Source organism: Sander lucioperca, chromosome 6, assembly GCF_008315115.2.
Source record: "Sander lucioperca isolate FBNREF2018 chromosome 6, SLUC_FBN_1.2, whole genome shotgun sequence".
NCBI lineage: Eukaryota > Metazoa > Chordata > Actinopteri > Perciformes > Percidae > Sander > Sander lucioperca.
The window spans coordinates 7,507,378-7,528,658 of NC_050178.1; the positions used below are offsets into that span (position 1 = coordinate 7,507,378).

At 37.9% G+C, this 21,281-nt stretch overlaps 1 protein-coding gene across 1 annotated transcript; it reads left to right on the plus strand.

The window, feature by feature from the left end:
• Positions 1 to 1,831: 1,831 nt before the first annotated feature.
• Positions 1,832 to 14,575, plus strand: LOC116051348 (protein shisa-5-like). Its single transcript, XM_031301688.2, has 5 exons — positions 1,832 to 2,063; positions 3,283 to 3,424; positions 3,959 to 4,101; positions 10,310 to 10,591; positions 11,481 to 14,575. Exons 1-5 carry the CDS (start codon positions 1,997 to 1,999, stop codon positions 11,654 to 11,656), a joined length of 810 nt encoding a protein of 269 aa, XP_031157548.1. The 5' UTR covers positions 1,832 to 1,996; the 3' UTR covers positions 11,657 to 14,575.
• Positions 14,576 to 21,281: the final 6,706 nt, after the last annotated feature.

Sequence of the window (21,281 nt, forward strand, 5' to 3'; positions counted from 1 at the left end):
TCGCGAGATATTATTCGTTTACGTCAAAGGTCCTCTTGTGTGTGACCATAGTGTGTGACTCATGCATGTGATCAAACACTTGTCATCTCTAGTAGGGAATTTTCTCCGTAGATGGTTGAATATATAACTACAAGCCTATACTTGATATGTTTGGTTTTTATTACATACATTTCATATAAGTCAATGTACGTTTATTAAAATCACTGACACTTTCTAAGAACTTCAAATTCACAACAACAGTAATGCATGTCTGTCAACTTGTCAAAAGTGTAGCCTAATCTTAAAATGCTCCTTCGAATGTTGTATGGCTAACTTTGATACAGTAGTGTGCATTGTAATTTAGCAAAAGACTTAATAGATTAGTTGATGTGGTGGAGTAGAGAGATTTCCTGGGCATATGTGACCTCTGGTGTTGAAAAAAAGACATTGAACCAGAGCTGTTCTTTATACATATAAAGGCTATGTTCTTGAAGTTGTGTTAATGAGAAAACTTAATATGTGCACATGTGTTTGCTTGTGTGATTTTTGCAGACAGTGGAGGAAGTAAATGTGAGTTTTACAGTGTGTTTTTAATATTTGAACAATAGGATAAAAACTAAAGTTAAAGTCGATAAACATATGCACTATGCTCCTAGTTGCAAGCTTATCAGGTACAACCTATCAACCAACAACTCTGTAATAGTTCCTACCTTTATAAATAATGCTCAGTTTTTGTGGTAGTAAATGTTATACAGTATTTTTATTTTCATACTGGCCTATGGCCTATCATCGATATAAATGGTGGTGACAAAAAAAACATACACATGAACAAAGACAACACTAATCCCTTAGATGTAGATGTACTAAAGGTTACAGCAACACACATTTCTTTGTATGATAAATCACAATGCCATTGTTTCTGGATAGTGTCACAATTGTGGCATTTTACCAGTGCTCCATGAAAGTGCAAACAAACATAAGGAGTGGATTAACAATTTTGATATTTGCTTAGCAACTGCAAGCCTAATGATTTTAAATACATTTAAAATCTGCAAAACAAAAATTAGAATATCACATCTTAAAAGAGTGTCTCCAAATTGTCTTCTGAATTAATGAAGCAAATAACTTTGGCTGCAAATTTCATGTATACAATTCATTTATGTGATATCTGAATGTGGTCTTAATATCCTCAGCATCATCAATCCTCAGCATATATATATATATATTATAAAATAACATCACTACATAATAGTGATCAAACATTAGTATGAAATATGAACAACAACAACAACAACAACAACAATATCAAGAATAAAAACAAAATGTGTTAGATTTGAGTGTATGTGTGTCTGTGTGTCTAGTGGTACATACATTAAACATGCATAAATGGACAACGGTGCATGGGGGAAAGCATTTACAAAACAGCAGTTAAATTGTCTTTTAAGATTTTTTTTGTAACATTTTATCATAGATCCACCACTGCCCTCTAGAGTCCAGACAAGTTATCGGTATGATAATTTGTGCATAATAGTGGGTTTCACACTTTCACATGCACTATGTGCGCTATTGTGTGTGTGGTATTACTAGTACTTTTACTAAAGTAAAAGATCTGAGTAGGCTACTTCTTCCACCCCAGTACTTAAATGTACAGAGTTACAGTTGCACAAGAGACAGGGAGGACTGGGGGTTGACAGGGGCCCAGCAGCTAATTTCCCAGCTAAATCTCGGAGAAAGGACACCACAGCTCCCGACATAATGCATTTCTTCACTAAGGGTTACGTTATGGAAAACATGCTTAGTATAGTAATTCAACTTTTATAACAAGACACAATGTTAAAGTCAAAAAACAAATAAATAGAATGGTATTGTAAAAACATTAAATCGGTACCCGGAACATGGGCGGGTCTTCGACTGGGTGACGCAAAGGTGACGATCTTTGCAGCGGCAGCTCGGTTCCTATCTATGGTTCAGATCAGACGGTCGGAGGAGAGTCGTTTCTAGGAGTCTTGAAGTAGCTATGGCGTCAGGCCTGCCCAGTGTTGTTGTGTTTGCTTTATGTGCGGTTCTGACCCATTGTGTATCTGGTGAGTTTTCATTTTTAATCTCTAAACGGTCGTTGTTTTGTTCTTTGTCTCTCACATTTCCTCTACTGCAGTAACGTATGCTCAGTTAGCTAGAAACCGGGGCTCAAACAGACCAAAATCCGGGGCGATGACAGTGACGTTAGCCTCCGCAACTTAGAGCCTAAGTGTGTATTAGAGTGGCCGTTTGTTGTCCAAACATAGTTTTAATATTAACGTTAGCTTGTTTCAACTTGCCAATTGGGAATCAACCGGATCCCCGTCCATCTTTTTTTTATGATTCGGTCAACACACCGAGATATTTAACTGTTCGTTGTCAATGTTTTGATATAGCTATTGTCCAATATCTGATGATTTTAAATACAATTGCAAATTACATTTTGTCTTTTCATAAAAAAAAACATAATATATTGCAGTACCGTTACCGTTACTTGTGAAGATGACAATAACCCTCATTGATAACTAATAAAGGTGGACAAAATATTAAAAATACACGTCAGAATAACGAAATACACCAGAGATGAATCAACACCTCTCTATACAGTTGTAAGAAAAGCAACCGTCTAACCTTCATGAATGTAGGATTTGTTGCAAAACTGTTGTGTTATTGCATTACAAATATTAGCCTAATTAGACTGTACAGCTGCAACTAAGTATTGTTCTGATTACCAATTAGTTATTCTGTCTATACAATGTCAGAAAACAGTGTAAAACGCTCATTACAATTTTCAAGATCCTACGACATATTCACATTCGGTTTTTTTTGTTCCACCAACAGTCAAACAACAAAACCAAAATATATTTGTTCATTAACATATAAAGAAAAGCAGCCACACACACACACACACACACACACACACACACACACACACACACACACACACACACACACACATTGGAGAAGATGGAAGTATAGAATGTTTGACATTTTTGCTTTAAACCTCCCTCCCCCAAAACAATTATTCAAAAATAGCTCCCTGTAACATTCTGTCCATTGATTAATAGATTAATGGACTAATTGGATTGCTCAAGACCTAGACCATCAAACCAAAATATGAACTTCTAAAGTTAGCAGTGAGGCCTTTGTGGGTAGAGGCATGCATACATCTCCTTTCATGCTTTAGTTCCTATTTTACCCATCTCTGGCAGTTCGTCAGCACTACAGCTTTGTCTTGAGTGGTAGCGAGGCTAACCTTTCCTGCCCCTCTCTGCTCTGTTACAGCAGAAGATCGGGACTGTCAGGCCTTCAATAATGAACTATTCAAAAGATGCGATAAAAACTCTTTTTGCTGTGGTAGCTGTCTCAGCCGGTACTGCTGTAAAGACTATTTGTTCCGGTTTCCTGAGGATCAACAAGATGACTGGTATTCTATTTTTATTCTGTAATAGATGGTAAATTACCTCTAGACTAACTACAGTTTTTCCTTGTCCCTGTGTAACCTCAGTAGAGATGTGTCGTTGCAGCCTGTTATGCAAAGATCATGCAGTCAAGCAACAGGAAGTAGTGTATTCCGGTGCACGACCACCGACATGAAGCTAATGTGTGAATCAACTGCAGCTTGCAGCAGAAGTCTCCTTTAACATAACAGATTAATAAAATATGTTCAGCTTACATGCCTGATGTACATTTAATCAGCAAAGACAACAAGGAAGGGAATTTTATAAACTGGGTAATATTCTGTATTTATGTAATTATACAATGTATGTATTTGTGTTTTCCAGTTGTGATAATTGCAGAATGAATAGTTGTCATGGCAAATATTGTGTATTAATAACATTCACTATCATTAGTGGTATGAGTGCTAAATAAATTAATATTGTTGTCTATTATTCTGTACCAGGGAGGTAATAGCAACACAAATATTGTTGTGCATGATTGTTTTCTTTGTTTTTTTAAGTGTTTCCACTACCTTTGGCAGTTATTCCTCACCAATGCCCATGATCTTTGGTATTGGTGGCTCCGTCACTATTTTGCTCATCTTCATCTGCTGCTGTGTCTGTCCCTGCTGCTGCCTGTACAAGATGTGCCGCAAGCCAAGACGTAAGTATCCCTCCACTAGCAATTCAATCCGTCTGTTGTCATTGATTATGCTTTTTAGATGCAGAACTGACAGCTAGTCTTTTGGCCAGGATTTTGACCGCCTTGATATTCACAATGGCTAATGTTTCAGGAGCTCGAAACAGGCTGGGGTATGATTTATTGATTTGGTAGACTTAAAGTAGTAGGCACCAAGATATGGATGCAAACATTTTTGTATCTGTGTGTGGCACTGATGCCTCATTTTGTTTGGAATTTTCTCAAATAATCTCATCTCCATAATTAGTAGCCAAATCTTAAGTAACAGAAAACCTCTCAAAGTGACCACTTGGGAAGAAACATTTTTTTTTAAATCAGCAAAGCCTCATCTTCCTCTTCTGTGGAAGGACGAAAACATTGGACTGTCCACCTCACAGTATGTGGACAGGCCAATGTTGCTGCTACAGTACCTGCTAGATTTAAAAAAAAAAAGATCTTAAAGGGGTAATTCAGCTTTCTTAATGACAAGGTGGCATGAGTTACTCACTGGTAGCATTGGTGGGTGATATACCAGCAGACGTTTTGTATTGTTTTGTATTGTTCACCAGCCAAATCCTAAAACGTTTACATTCTGGAACTACCTGAACAGGTTAACACAGGTTAACACAGAAGGTGTTGAACAGGTGTTGGATGAACAGAAACCTAAATAGGTGTCAAAGGGAAGTAAAAGATATTTAAGGTATTTAATTATCTGGATTAGCCAAAAACAGATGCTCCCATCTTGTTATTTTAATCATGAGTAGTTTCTCAATTGGTTGAAGAAAATGTACTATATTATTGTATCACAATATGAAAATACAGATACTGTAATAGAGGAGTCCAGGATATCCTACTGTCCATTCATTGATACTACTGCCAATAACTCATACCATCTTTTATGTAAAAAAAATAACAACAGTGTTTATGGTACTATCATGTCACCATTTGCTGCGATGCTACGATTTAAGATGCTAAATAACGGTTTAATCCTTTCAACAGTATTGTGAGAATCAACTTTAAATCAGTTGCAAAAAAGGGTGTATTAAGAATTAGCAATTAGTGACCTTTTCCTCAAAGATCCTTAAGACAGATTCTTTATGAAGATTACGGATATAAATTCACTGGTTCCAGCTTTTTAAATGGGAATATTTACTGGTTTTCTTAATCTGTTATTAAGTAAACTAAATATTTTTGGGGTTTTGAATTTTGGGCAAGACAAAGCAAAAATATGTCAACTTAGGCTCTGTGATGGGCATCTGTCAACATTTTATGACATTTTTATGGACCAAACAAATTAATCAGTCAAGAAAATAATTAGTATATTAGTTGCTAATTAAAATAAATTAAAAATTTGTTCCTGGAGAAATTTAATGTGCTCAAGCAACATGTCACTACATATTCCTAACACACAAACCATGAACAGTGATCAGATGTTAGTATCAGTTAGGCATTATTCTATACATTAACATATTTAGTCAAACCAGTAAGTATTGTGTTGACAGCATGTGGTCATGTGTTGCTGCTTCTGCAACATGTAGCTACACATATACGTAGGTTTCCTGCACACAATCAACAAGTAGCACATTTATGAGTTGCTGACTGTCTGTTGGCAGCTTCTCAACCTACGTAAAATGCAGTGTCTGATTTTTTGGGGGTTTGTTTTAATGAAGAAGCCAGACTCTTGGTTTCCAGTGTGTTGGAGTATTTGTCCGTCTGGTTTTGAAAACTGAACATCAGGGGACTCATTTGAGGTCTGTTGGCCCACCCACCACATGACTTTCATTACTGCAGTGACTTAGTCTTACCAATAGCACAGACATTGAGACACAGAACATTCCCAAAATCACTGGGATATGTGACACAAAGATGTACTTTATTCAATGAAGTAAAAGTTCCTGACATTTGTGTTTGTTATCATTATGCATGCAGTGCAGTGTTTTACTTGGCTTTTTAGTAATCTTCTGTGGTGAGCAGTGTTGATGACCCAGTATAGTCATCAGTGATATTTGCTATTTGGAGTTTGTGCCAAACTTGAACACTACTGTAGTTCCATCACTGGAAAGATCACGCTCTTACTTAATTTATCCTGCTGTTAAACAAGTAGGGGCCTGTTCATTTTCAATGCTATGAATTAAGCCATAGGTGTGATTAAAAACCAGCCTTATATGTTTAAAACAGCTCTATGGAAATCTATGGTTTGAATGTATATTGTTATTGTCAACAAATCCCTTAAAAAAGAGTAAGACCAAAACCATTAATCAATTGATCATATATATATTAACAAGTATTGTCTGTGTAGCCAGAGTCTGATATGGCTCATTCCTGTGTGGTAAACACATGCATGTATCACAGCATTGCACAGAGGGACATGTTTCTTATTTACCAAGAACAAGGGCAATGTAGTTTATTTAAGCCATAGCTCACGACAGGCCGTGGTATGTTGTGCTTATATCACAGCTAAGGGAAAGTGAGCTATTCTTTCATAAAACAGTCATCAAGTATGGCAATATGAAAATAAAAGCCATATTCTAATTTATTTAGATGTTTATTAATAAATAATCATGTTCACAATAAAATAGGCCCTCCTGGGCTGGCTGGCTGCCTACACATACGGAGGCGGTTGCCATGGAACGCAGTGCAGGTAATGTTAGCCTACACTAGCAGCTAGCATAGGCTATTTGTTTTGTTTAATGCTAAATAAATTCATACAATAACATAAACAAACTAACTGATTGAGGCAGCAGTAGAGCATCTCCCATTTTCTGCAAGGTAAAATTGCTTTTTGTCAATGGAGTCTGGTGGATTTGAGAGAATACATAACGGTTTCAGTTGCCCGTCAGAAAGGGCTGTCTGACAGCAAGCTAAAGCGGTGAAAATATTCTAAATATAGCGTACACTTAAAGGGATACTTTGACGATTTAAAACCAGCTTGGTGTCATAGCAGCGTGTGTGCAGATGAACGGCTTCCCTCCGTGGCACCAGCTATCAGTTTGTTAGTCTAAATTTTTTTCCGCAGTGATACTTATTGTGCAAAGTAATTAGACGTCATAGCCATTGTATATGGTTATTATATCATGGCTATGAACAAATCAGATTGCTTGATTTCAGCTACCCGTTTTATAATTTGAGTCAATCCAACATACACTACATCCTGCTGCCATATATACTCACTAGTGCACCAAACCTGTGACTAAAATTACTCCCCAACAAATACACAAACTTACTCCTGTTTGACCCTTGTTTACTAAATACTACAGTGCCCAGCTGTTTTAGAAAAAGCTTTGCCCTTTAGAAAAAATTAAACTATTTATTTGTTACGTGTTTTTAAAGTGCTCATATTGTGCTTTTTGGCTTTCCCCCTTTCCTTTATTGTGTTGTATATCTTTTTGTGCACATTATAGGTTTACAAGGTGAAAAAGCCCAAAGTCCACCCCAAAGAGACTTACCATCTCCAACAGAAAACACTGTTCACACACTGCTCCAAACTGCTCTATTGTAGTCCAGCCTTTACTTCTGTGACGAACGTGCGTCACTTTGTAACACACGTTATAATGCTCACCTAGCTGCTAGCGTGGCACGGCCTCATACTCTGCAACTGACAAGCTAGCAGTACTTACTGCGCATGTGCGACTCCCAACAAAGATGGTACAGAAGTGAGATGTGTCACTCTGTAGCTAAAACAGAGAGCTCAACACACAGGGTGAAAAGAGGAGCTGCAGCAATGTGCAGTACAACAAAAATATAGTGTTTTCTGAAAATTAAACCATGTAAACCTATTCTGGTACAACCTCTAAATACAATTATGAACCTGAAAATGAGCATAATATGAGCACTTTAAAGATTTACATTTCAGTAGGAACCAATGGGCTTCCAGCTGAGCACCACGGACTGGGATTAGTTCACAATAACAGAAATACAGAAAATCGCCGGCCTCATTCCTAGTAATATAATTTTAAATGATCTTGTATTCTTTAATCTTCATACTATTAACATTAACACATACTTTATTTCCATGTTTCTGCTACAGAGTTGTGATTTGCATCCTTGTTGCCTTATATGCAGGTCCTGTATGCCTCTGAGCAGCAGACACTAAAGTTAAAGAATTTAAGGTTTTTTTTCCATCTCAGATCTAGATCATAACAATATGGGATGAATTCTTTCTTTGCCTCTGTCAACCAAATGTCATTCATTACTAAAAGTTTGAGTAATCTTGCAGAGAGACACAAAGACAATGAACCTCATGCATATGATGAACAGAATATTATTTTTGCAAGTATAGTATGTTTTGGTTATATATTTTTGATATTTTTTAGTTTGGCGACAGACACCTTTACAAACTGTTTACAGTAGTAATGCACATTAGCAGGGAAAAACCTTGGCATGGGAATTTCCACGCCTTGTTTTTTTATGAGCATTGTGCAATCACAGAAAGACAGCCTGCATCCTGTTTTCTCCAATACATCAGGGTGGATTTAGCTTTATGTCTCTATAGTACTGCAACTCAGTGTTTCTGCTGCTAGTTTTCTACTTTTGCTCATTTCTCATCCCAGAGCTTAGACTTGATATCACTTATCTGTTTGTGTCCAACCTTTAACCCTCTTTTCTAAATAAATTCCTTAAAAATTCCCCACAGTGGAGGAAAGCACCTGAGTACTGTGTGTATTTGTATTGGCACTTGAGAACATACACCGTTGTGAATACTACACTGGCCATTCCTGTCAGTTTGCTTTTTACAGCCAGCTGGTTCAGGTTTTGCCATGCAGCAACTCAGCTCTGGCAGAGAGAGCACTAGGCCAAAAAGAATGTGGATTCCCCGACTTTGGCTGTTGCAGGCTGGGATCACATCCAGGAATGTCAGCGCTCCACCTCTTGTGACTCATTGTTTCCACAACAACCACAGTGGGGAAAACTCAAGACCATGCCACATCATTTACAGGAAGTGGTCATGATGACTCCTGCTCCCATATGATGGGGGAGTGACTGACACACACACACACACACACACACACACACACACACACACACACACACACACCCTGCAAGGGTGGTATTTATATTCATTTATATCAATCTAGCAAGTAACAAAACACGATGAAGTTGTTCTTCATCTTAACATTGTTGTTCTACTTTTTAACCATCCCTGTCCTTTACTACCTTATGTTCAATTCTAGTTTCTTCTTGTGAGAATATTTACTATGAATACAATTATAGATTAAATGAGTTGTGTAAGCTGAAAAACATGAACAGGCTCGGGGCAAAAAATTTCCAAAAAGCACACACTGCTGCTCATGAAGCTTAATTTGTGTAAAGCCAAAATTATACCGTCCTCCAAGAAGATAGTATAAACAGACCTACTATGCGCCCGTGGGGGCGGCAGCTGTCCATATATGTTCCCGTTCCAGAGTATAATCATGCTCTAACAAGAAATTAACTGAAGTTGACTCACTGAACATTTTTCTTCTCTTGTCTGGAGTTTGGCAGCTGGGCAGTCAGAGGAAACTGTTACGAGAGATTTTAGTGTGTAAACTAAACTAAACCTAACATTGGTTGGCACTAAACTAAAACATTGGTTTACCCCAGTGGAAAGTCCCTGTCCAGTGTAATATGCAATATTTGTTTGTGACACCAAATAAAGTAACATTCATAGGACAGGACAATTTGTAGAAGCTTGTTGACTTAATAGTTTTTTAGCTCAGTTTAATTACAGCCACTGTCATGTTTGTACAGTTGCATAAATGCAGAAGTGTCAGAGTTAAATATTGCTGCATACTTGTGGAACAAACAGATTTTCTCTGTATTATGCCATCTGGACTTCTCTTTTGTTGTAATGGTGTAATACTTTGTTGTGTACTTGGTGGTGGTCATGCTTTGGAAATTAATGCTGGTTAACCTCGTGACTTATGCTGCATGTAATTTTGGGCAGTTTAATGTTGCTGTTAGTTGGTATGTCAATCCTTACTGGTCTCATTTACCATGTTAACCAGCATTAAATCATGATTTCCCAGTTTACCAAACAATCAGCTCAGACTATTTGCTTTTGTTAGTCAAAGCTGTTTTAATTTACATGTAGTTCTTCATTTTTTCATTGCTCTGCATAACCTCCAATCACTTCAACTGAGACTGTGATTGGACCTCCTACCTATCTTATATCATCCGTATTTTAAATGTGTTTCTGTGTTGATTTTGCTTACAGCTGTGTTAACTACCACCACCCACACAACAGTGGTCACCACCGCTCCTCAGCAGTACCCCCAGCAGCCAACTGCAACACCTGGGCAGCCTCAGTCCTACCAGGGGGCCCAGTATCAACCCTACCACCCCGTACCAGTGCAGCCAGGTTACGGAGCCCAGCCCATGCCACAGGGCTACGGAGCCCAGCCCATGCACCAGGGCTACGGAGCCCAGCCCATGCAAACATCACCCTACCATGGGCAACCGTTCATAGCTGCACCACCACCAACATATCAGGAAGCCAGTGAGTGTGGATTTTTTTATAACCTAGACAAAGTTGCAGGTGTGATTGTGACTACAGCCTGTGACAACTTCCGTTTTTCTAACACCCTACCAGTATTTATTTTGTTAACAGAAACAATGATAAAAACGCATTTGTTGACAAGACACTAAATAAAAAGTAACCTTTGTGAGCTATGAGGAAATTTACAGGCATCAATGAATTTGGAATGACAAACTGGATTAGACTAAAACTAACAAAACTCAAATGACTAAAATGTCACAAAAACTAATGAACATGTTTGTCAAACAACTACAACTAAAAATCAATCAGAATCAGCTCGCAAAATTAACACTGCACCTTTGAAGACTAGCTCAACTTTAACGGTAACCACAACAACTTTCTGAAAGTGGTAGTCACTCTCAGAGATTCATCTTAATGCTTAAAATGAACATTTAGATGAACCCAAGTTAACTAAAGTTAATACTTTTTTTTTTTGTTTTTATAATAGTTGTCTTTGTACTTCATACTGATTTTTAAGAGGTTTTTAAAATGCATCTGCAGGGAATGGACAGGAAGTAAGTAGATTACATAGTGTTTTCTTTTAAAAACACATAGCATACTATAAAAAGAAAAGAAAAACTTATAAAAGTGCCCTTTACCACAGGATAATGATACATTACACTGTAGCTTTAAAAAAAATTATTATGCAATGTTGGTGCTTCAGAATACCATCAATCGGAAGTGGAGGTAGAATTATCGCTGCTGATGTAAAGTTTGGTCATGTCTGGATTTTGTAAAGAAGGGAATGAAACGTCTTACTTTGCTTGACAGAACTTAACTTGTGGTTACTGTTGAAGCATTTTCAGCCCTTTCATCCTCCCATCCTGCCATGTTTTCTTTTTGTGTATAGTCGGTCCTGGCTTCCATCCCAACCCGATGCCTTACAGCCAGGCTGCATTCACCCCCGGCCAGCCAGCGTACCCTCTGCAGCCTCCTGTCCAGCCGCAGCCCAATGCTCCACTCCCACCCACAGGCTACCACACCCAGCCAGCGTACAACCCCGATTATGTTGCTCCGCCACCCTAGACTGGATAATGAACCATACTGCCACACTCTTAGCCACTTTAAAAGTGCTGCAACATTTTCAATCTTGGCAGAACTGGAAATGTGTAATCTGAATCAAAAAGCATCTTGATTCATGTGTTTGGGTGGTTAAATATGGGAATGTTATGACACATTTGTAGTTGTTGTGCAAGTTGGCAAGTGAAAATGTTGATACCTCTCAGCTCGTATTGCATGGACTTACAATATACAAGTGGTGAGATTAATTTTTTTTTTATTTTTTATATTTCTTAGAGGCTCCATATTATCATCTTGGTAAATGACACATAAAACTACTGAGTCCGTTTTTAAAAGAGTAGACATTTTCCAGCCTTCTGAACATGCCTCAACACCTCCCACCTGGTCCCTATCGATACTATGCCCCGGCCAAACCTGCCTGACCTCTTCATTCACCATCTACAGGGATTGCAATTAGACTCAGGGGTCAAACTTTGGAGGGTTTTTGGTAGTCACGGGCATAATTGCATTGCTTTTCTGCCAGTATTTCAAACTGATAAAGTGCTTTAAACCTTTTTTTATGTACTTTATAAGGCTGTATATGTGTTACTTGGGAACAAATCAAGTCCAAAGTGTGTAATACTTCTCACTAGAAGATGTAACATGGAAAGGATGCATTAGCCAGGTTTCCATCACATATTTTTATGCGCATTTTGTAGTACTCCATTAGAAAAGCTGAATGAACTTTAACCTCAATTGCGCTCGCTTGTTGAGAAAAAAGTGAATGCGCTAAATGGGATATGGAAACACCTTTGCAGAATATTCCCATAACGTGTCTTCCTTTCCAGACAGCATGAAACATGGCCAATACTCGCTGACAATTAAAACCTGTCCAATTAAACCAAATTCCTGATCTCTCTCTTCCCTCTGATTATCTCTCATAAATGGATTAGATGGCCAAGGTGACTTGCTTTGTTTCTGGTTAGCAACCTTAATTTCTGCTACTATTTTCACTGGTGGTGATTACAGCCATGCATAGCCTATACAGTAGTGTCAACTTCTGACAAAACTACGCTGTAGCCACTGTTTGTTCGCTCACCAAAAACCAGTTGATGGAAACCCGCCTAATTCACATTTCAAATTTGCTTGACAATTGAATAGAAACTTGGCTAACGTTTAAGATAAAGGGTCTTCTTTTAACCCTCCAGCAAAAGGGAACATTCATCATGTGAATTCAACAAAATAAGCCTCGCACACGGATATTTTTATGTGTGCATGCAAATGGGAGATTTCACTTGAAGTGATGTCTCCTTTTTTCTCAGGTTGTTTTCATTCATTGTTTTCATCTTACAACATAACCGTGTAACTGAACTGAAATGCATCGGCAGCTTTGAATGAAATAACCAAAGGAGTATTTTTTTTCTTTTTGATTAACCAAACATCCACAAAACAATACACATGTTATACTTACAAAATGCAAGAAACAATTGGGCCTTTTAAGCCACATTACTTTTATCAAACTTAAGTGTGCATGTCAACAGTTTCAAGGCACAATGAGTAGGATTTTCCTAAAAAAACAATGTATGGACTAATACAAAAATAATCCCTCCCAATCATCACTTGTAGCCCAATTGATGTGCGTGGTGGTGTCTGTATCTGCAGAGACCCTGCCTGTATTTTCTAACTTTTTTGCTGTGTTTGGGACGTTTCTGGGCATCAACATTTATAAAAACGTAGCGACCTGGTTCCAGATCGTAAGCACGCATCCAAGAGGAAGCTACGGAAATGGCAAACAGCGCCGAGAAAACACAAATTTAGCGAGGTGAAACGCCAAGCGGACAAAGCTTGTTCCAAAACGAGAGGGATTCTGGAGTTGTCCTTTACCCGCTGCCAGGTAGCATAACCCTCGTTGAGCGGTGGAGGAGGTGCAAACTTTGAAAGTTGCTTTTACAAACCACAACCGACAAATTCTACTCATTCTACCTTTAAAATCTTATTTTGTAGTTATTCATGCACTTTTGCTTTGTCTGTTTCACATAGTGTCGTGTTACTTTTACTTGACTGTGATCATAAAGGCTTACATTCACTTTGACCTGCCACATTATGCAGCCTTTCAACTTTAGTTAGAACCCAAACTGTGCATGTTATGAATCTTTAAAGGTCATCATTTTGTATTTAGTGTTGTGTTTTTATTCTGGAAATTATCACCTTTGCCTATATTTGACTGCACCGGCATAGCAGTCAAGTTTGAATAAGTAGTCTGTTCTTGTTTTACTAACTAAACTAATACGCCTTCCTTGCCCTGCTTTGCCACTTCTGCGCTCTGACGACTGAAATGACTTGAAAACTGTTTTGCTAAATTGACTGCTGCAGTCACAGCTCATATGACAAGCCAGACATCTTTTGAGCCACCCTTACTTTTCAACTTCTTCTATTTAGACTTTGGTTGTGGTCAAAGAAAAAAGTACCTCATAGTATCACTGGTACATCCTTCAGAATGACCTTCAGTCAACTCTAAGCTTTTACCAGCTGACATATAGGACATGCCAGCTAATGAAAGGGGCCTAAATGTCCTCACAACAGTTCATTTGTGAGAAATATGCATGTGTTTCTTACAGCGGCCATGCTATTTGTCTGCGTACTTCCTTGTAACCTTGCCTTTTGTGTAAAATCTGTCTTTATAAATGTGCTCTGCCTGTGATTTCAGTCTTTTGGTCGGTGTTGTTTCTTCAACGTGAATTTAGTTAAGAGTGTTTTATTTGTGTGTGTGTGAATTATAGCCATTGTTGTTCTTTATAAAAGACATGCCAGCAGAGATGTATTCTTGTTCCATCTGTTTCTTGTCCAAGAGTAATTGTCACTGGTGGTACTTTGACAATATATGTAGATTACCTTTATTTTGTTAAAGCCCCACCACTTCAGTGTTCAATAAAATGTATATATTTTTTTCCCCCCAACTTTGGTTATTGAATTTTCAGAATAGATGGTGATAACTCAAAGTGCACTTATGTCTACACAAGACAACTAAAAAATAATATTAGATTACTAAAAAAATGAATACATAGCACGACTAAGGTACAGAAAATATATCAATTTCATGTGTGTAGCCCCAAGTCACACATTTATCCCTGAGTGTCTGTACAATCTGTACAATGCTGTTCAGTCTTGTTTTTATCTGAGGGTCTAAAGATAGAAGATGCTATAGCTGCTCTGTGAGTGCTGTGCTTTGACTACATGCTAATGTCAGCATGCTAACATGCTCACAAAGACATGTTGATGTTTAGCTGGTATAATGTTTACCATGTTAACCATCTTAGTTCTGTTAATAAGCGCCAAACCCAGCTGAGACTGATGGGAATGTTGTTAGTTTTGCAAGTATAATGTCATAAACCAAATTATTAGACAAATTACAAAATGTGACCTGATGATGGCACTAAATGTAAATATTAAAGATCACTAGAGTTGTTCAGTTTTCATTGCAACCCATCCAATTGTTTTGAGATAGCCTACTTCAGGCTGACCTACCCTGGCTAAAATGAAAAACTATAACAGGGATAGGAATACATTATAATAGTTAAACAAATATAAAAGTTAGTATAGGATTGGGCATCGAGAACCGGTTCAAAAATTACAATTCCAGTGGAGTCGTTTTTTTATTGGAATCGTTTGGAAAATTTGGTTTCAAAGCTGATCATGCGCAAGTTTTGGTTTCTGTAGCGGCCACTGTACTTCCAGGCACACAGTAAGCGGCGCTCTAGTGTGGTTTATATTTTATAGAATTAGAATCGAGAATCGATAAGAACCGTAATCGAAAGGAAGGATCGAAATTGGAATCAGAATTGTTAAAATTAAAACAATGCCCAACCCTAGTGAAGAGGGTAAATTAAATTACTCATGTAGTATAAGACATGTACATTAAGAATTGACTTATCTTAGCCTAGACTAAAAATAGAACACCAACACCCAATATCATTTAAGTTTGTTTTTTTTATATTAATGAGCTAACTTCTGTGATAAACTGAGGGTGTGGAGGGGAAAGTTGTGAAATGTGGATGGAACGTGCCAAAATAGAAAGTTGTCATCTAGTCTTGCATTGCCAGACCTTACGCCACAGTGCTGCGGCGTAAGGTTGTCATCTGTTTCTGGGTGGTGACAGATGACAACTGCACAGGAAAAGAAACTGAAATGTAGCAGTGCTACAGTAGATCTACCTGTGGCCTGATATTCTACACAAGTTGGTTTCAATTTCATGGGTTTCCTTTATTACTATGAAGGCAAATCCATGAAAACCTTGCAAAGAAAATGTACATTTTAACTGAATGTGTGCACATAAAGAGAGGGGAAGCTCAGCTAGTGTGCTATTTGTTTTATGTAAATGCAACATTTCTTGGCTTGTTTGTTTTGATGTTGCCATCTTGGCCTGCTCACAAAAGAAAAAGGTAGCGGTATTAGGATTTACAACAAAACAACATTTGTTTAAATGCTGCACTCCCTTTTGCAAAAATCTTTCATTAATCAGTCAGTGGCAAGTCTTTGTCATTAAATGAGGAATGCTGTTGGGCTACTTGCTATAGGGTGGGACAGATAGAAAGGGTGAAACAATAGTCTCACTGCATAGGTTGAGTAATTTCCCTACACTACATCATAGCAGTTACGGTTTCAAGTGTCTTGTCCAGTCTTGTGTGTGTTCTATGTGTGATCCTGCTCCCAGCTGTATGGGTTGAGTTTTAATTTGCTGTTTTTTCAACAGGTTTAGGATGTTTGGGACTTCCTCATTTATATGCAGGCAGTCACAAAATGAAACCAATATGACCCAATCAAGTTAGATCAGTTCCTTATCAGGTGCCACCGTTTCACAACTTTTCTGGCAGTGACACATGCTTTAAAGTCTGTTTGTGTATCTTCAACTAGTTTAGCTGTTTATCTTATCAATGATGTGTAAGTGCTTAACCTCTCACCCTCGCTACTCTTCACCGTGACCTTGTGTTTTAGGCTACATGTTACAGCTGACTACTGTAGCAGCTACTGGGAGACAGATGGTTACTACCACGATACTCAGCTATTTGGCTCTCAATACTACTGTGGAAACTGCGACAAAAAGTACTGCTGCAGTGAAAGTAAACATTGTCTAACTGAAGAAAAACAAGAACGCTGTACAAGGTGTGCTCCTGTTTTGAACATTGGTTTTTACAGGATTAGAAACAATATGAGCATTTTTAAGAAATATAAAATAGCTTTTTTCACAGTTTTGTTCACCCAGGCCTAGCTATGACAAAAAAAAGCCATATTTCTATTCTTCTGGGAAGCATCTTAGGGTCTTTTTTTCCTATTATCCTGTGTGTTATGTACTACTGTATGTGCAAACGACCACAGTTAAAGGGTTAGTTTGACATTTTGGGAAATCAATTATTAGCTTTCTTGCTGAGAGTTAGATGAGAAGAATGATACCACGCTCATATATGTTTGGATGCTAAGCTATTTTTAAAGTTACTGCCAGCAGCTGGCTAATATAGCTTAGCATAAAGACTGGAACCAGGTGGAAACAGCTAGCCTGGCTCTGTTTAAAGGTAATAAAATCTTCCTAACAGCACCTCTACATCTCACTGACTAACCGTTGTATCGTGTTTGTAAAATCCGTACAACATCACAGTTTTATAGGCAGTTATGTGTCAGATATTTGCTGGTTGCCACCAGTTGCCAGGCAGCCAGCAGGACCAGTAACTTTCTAAAATATCTACTGGTTGCCTGGCAACTGGTCCCAACCAACAGTTATGGCACATAACATCCCATAAAACTGTGATTTGACGTTTTTACACGTTAGTGTTTGTACAGATAAAAAAAAAAAAAAAAGTGTTAATTAGTGAGCTTTTAAGGGGCCAACCAACTCTCAGCAAGAAGGTGAATATTAAATAGCATATTTCCCAAAATGTCAAACCTTTCCTTTAAACAAAAACCTGATCTTTTGTTTCACTATATAGTGGCACACTTTGTCTCAGTCAACAAATCACAGAATATTGGTACCTTATGTTCAAGCCAAACTCAGTCTATGACTTACCTCTAGCTACGAGAAACACCCTCACCGTAGTCAACGTGCCACAGCAGCCACTCGTTCCCTCTGGACATCAGCCGTCCTACCCAGGTTATCAGCCCGTACCTGCCCAGACTGGATATGGAGGCCTGCCCTTCCCTACAGCACCTGCACCGTCATCATACATGGAAGCTAGTGAGTTATTTCATGACATTTAAAAACTTAGAGGTGGCTGGTACATTTGAGACTGAATCAACCTGGGAGGAACATACAGTACAGGTGTAGCAGGCTTAGTTGATATCATCCAGTTGTCTAAGCCAGTCCACCTGGATGTTATGTATCAGTTTGTACTGTGATTTACTATGGGTTATCATCTGATTCCCATTAACAAATCAGTGTTGTTTCTCAGTTTTTACTGACAGCAATAAGAATCTTTTGAGAATATGTCTGTTGATATATTTTGTGACATATTTTTTTGCAACAAATGAGATGATAAGACCAAAACCAACAATGAATTGATCTTACTAACAATGTGTGTACCTAAAGCCTAATATATCTTATGCCTCTGTGCTATGGAGCTCCATATTTGTCCAAAACCAGTAGAGTTGCAAAATTAGAGAAGTTTTACCAACTGCATATGAAAATAACTAGTTCTTTGATAAAACCTCAAAGGTGCAAGTTTGTGTACTTAAACACTTTGCGGTAGAAGTTAACTACGACAAGAAACATCCAGTTACAGAGGTTACAATTCTGTCACATGCACACAATGCATGGAATGGTAACAATACAGAATGTGGGAAAATATTTTGTAACTAGCAGCCTCTCTCTTAAAAACAATCAAGGAGCCACACCTTTGTACTGAGTTCCTCCAATACACTATTTGTCACTAGAGCTAAAAATGTGTATTAATCCACATCTGAAAACAATAGCTATTTCTAAGTCAAAAGATCTTTTTTATTTTCACGTTTTCAAAGATTCTTTAAAAGCTTTCTTCAGAAGATGGGCTGAGAGCAACACACAGACGAGGGGGAGTCTTTGGATATCTTTGTCTTTGGTCATTGGATATGTTGACAATAGTACCAACATGATCCTTTTATTTGTGTTACAGGCCAACATCTTATTTAGAAAAAACAATAATTGGGAAAGCAACACTCTATGTTTCAGTAATAGCAAACCAAATATGTGTTTTTGTCTTTTTTTTTTGCCGATCAATCTCACTCTCCAGTTACATTCACTGGGCTGCCGATGTAACCCTTCCCCGGTCAGCCTTATGCACTGCCAATATTCAGATGAACTTGCACTGCTGCCCAACAACCCTCCTTATTGTCCAAACCCCTAAACTGGATAGCTTTTAGACCAAATCACTGAATGTTTTATAAATCCCTTTTGCAGGATGTCAAATTCAAATATATCTTGTTCTAGTAAAGTTTCCACAATGTATCGCTATATTTTGCTGCTTTTTATGGGTTAACCTTTATTAACAATAGCTTTAGTAATGGCCATTTGTTTAGTAGTATCCATTTTTATTATATGGCCACTTTTAATTGAATGTTGAAAAATGCAGCATTTTAGGAGAGATAAACAAGTTACAAACCACACATTTCAAGTCAGGAGAGAGAGAATATTTATAAGAGGCACTTTAAATTAAACTCTGGTGCCATTAGAACAGTTGAAATTATGATGAAACAGTATTGAAAATGCTTCTATTTTTAATAAACTCCAACTTCCTCTAGAGGTCGCCTCTGCCCCGCTTTTATTTTGTACAAAAAAGGGAAACAGTGTACATGCTGGAGCTAGTAAGTCTTGTTATCAAGCATATTGCTTTACATGCAAGACAAAAAAAGCTATGACTCTGTTTTGTCTCATGATTAAACATACTTCTTGCAGAGATCAAGGTTTAAATTACATGAGCTGTATTTTAACCGCTTGTTGTAATACATGGTTGGTTGTCAATCAATTAAACAGACAACTAATTGGCAATTATTTTGAAAACCGTTTAAGTCATTATTCATGCAAATATATTTCATGGTTCCAGCTTTTAAAAACATTTAATAATTAATTTATTTTCGATATTTTTGAATTTTACAAGCTTTGTGAAGGCGCCTGTTTGGGCTCTGAAAACTTGTGATTGGTCACTTCATTTCATCTAAAAATGGTTGTTTATCTTTTTTCTGTCTCGAGTTAGAAGTTATTTGTTGCAGCAGTATGTGCATATGTGATGATTGCATAGTATGAGGAGTTTTTGGGACACAACACCTTTTGGAGCTTTGCACTTTTGTTGTTTGTGTCACCTATTCTCAAAACTGAGGTTTTGTTTCAGTGCATCAAAGCAATTGAGACATTTACTAGCTTGCTTCTTAAACGCTTATACAATGAAATCAGTGTTTGTTCGAGAAATCCATAATGTTGTAGCTAAATGTTATTACCTACAGTCTGACAAAACCACTGTGCTCAGTTTAGCCTCTTCCTTTGGGATCATGTAGTTGAATAGCCAGAGTGGGAGTGCTTGCATTTAATCCCATAATAACCAGCACCACTCCCTTTTATAGCATCCCACACTATCCATTAATCAATACAGTAATAGTGCTGACTGCGGCTGTCCCAGTCATCGAAGTGACGGGGGGCTATAACCGGAAAAATGACCCTGCCTGTGAGTGCTAGTCCCTGCTTGCCGTCTAAAATAAGATCTCTCCTTGAAGTGTGGCTCAGACAGCTAATGAGCACTTTGCCAGTGTCACGGGCGATGTGTCAGATAATCTTCACAGCCAGCCATCACTTCTGTTCTCCTCCTCTCCATCCCTTTCTTCTTCACTCTTTCCCATTCTTCCATCCGTCCCTCTGACAGTGCTTTGTTCTGTCTGAAGGCTTTCTTGTCTGGCTTCTTGCCCGAGCTGCCATAAAGACGTTTTCAGCATTTTCTCGACATCCCACACCATTCTTTTCTTCTTTTTCCTTTTCTTCTGCTCTGTGGAATCCCTCTGGTATTTTTTTATCTCAAGTCAGAGCTGCTCGACACATGGTGAACGAACAGGAAACACTCTATGTTATTGGATATCAGAAATCAACCCTTTTGATCAGGTTTTAGATATTCAGGATGCTGAGTAAGTGAGCTGTGTGTGGGAGCAACTGCTGACAAACTCCCCATTGCGTGCTCTGTGATGCTCCACAGAGATACAGGCATGCTGAACTTTCCCACATGCTTGGAAACACAAACAGACTTGCCAGCATTATTTATGTTTCAGTATTTCTAAATCTGTTTCATTACTAAAGATAAGTGATAACAAGTTTCCAACATTAATTATAATTTGCTGTTTTTCATACTAAATATGAGTGTTAACAAATTTCCAGTTAAGGTACAAAGACTGAACTACTAGCTGCATGGCTCGAGGGATGGCAATGTTGGTTGGTTAGTTTGGTCAACTACTGTGGTCCAGACTGAAACATCTCATCCAACCATTTTTTTTGTAAAATGCCTCGGCAACTATTGAATGGACTTTCATTACATTTTAATAATTCTGGTGATCCCATGACATTTAATACCATCATGAAGTAAAAACTTTGTCCGTTTATGACTAAATACCTACCAAATTAATAAAAACTGTTTCATCAGGCTTAGTTTAGTCT

What these genes read in the sequence shown, in the direction of transcription:
- LOC116051348 (XM_031301688.2), top strand. Translation starts at nt 1,997, where the DNA reads ATGGCGTCAGGCCTGCCCAGTGTTGTTGTGTTTGCTTTATGTGCGGTT. An exon ending in GAGGATCAACAAGATGACTG is followed by an intron (nt 3,425 to 3,958) that starts GTATTCTATTTT and finishes TGTTTTTTTAAG; the next exon opens with TGTTTCCACTACCTTTGGCA. An exon ending in ACCAACATATCAGGAAGCCA is followed by an intron (nt 10,592 to 11,480) that starts GTGAGTGTGGAT and finishes TTTTGTGTATAG; the next exon opens with TCGGTCCTGGCTTCCATCCC.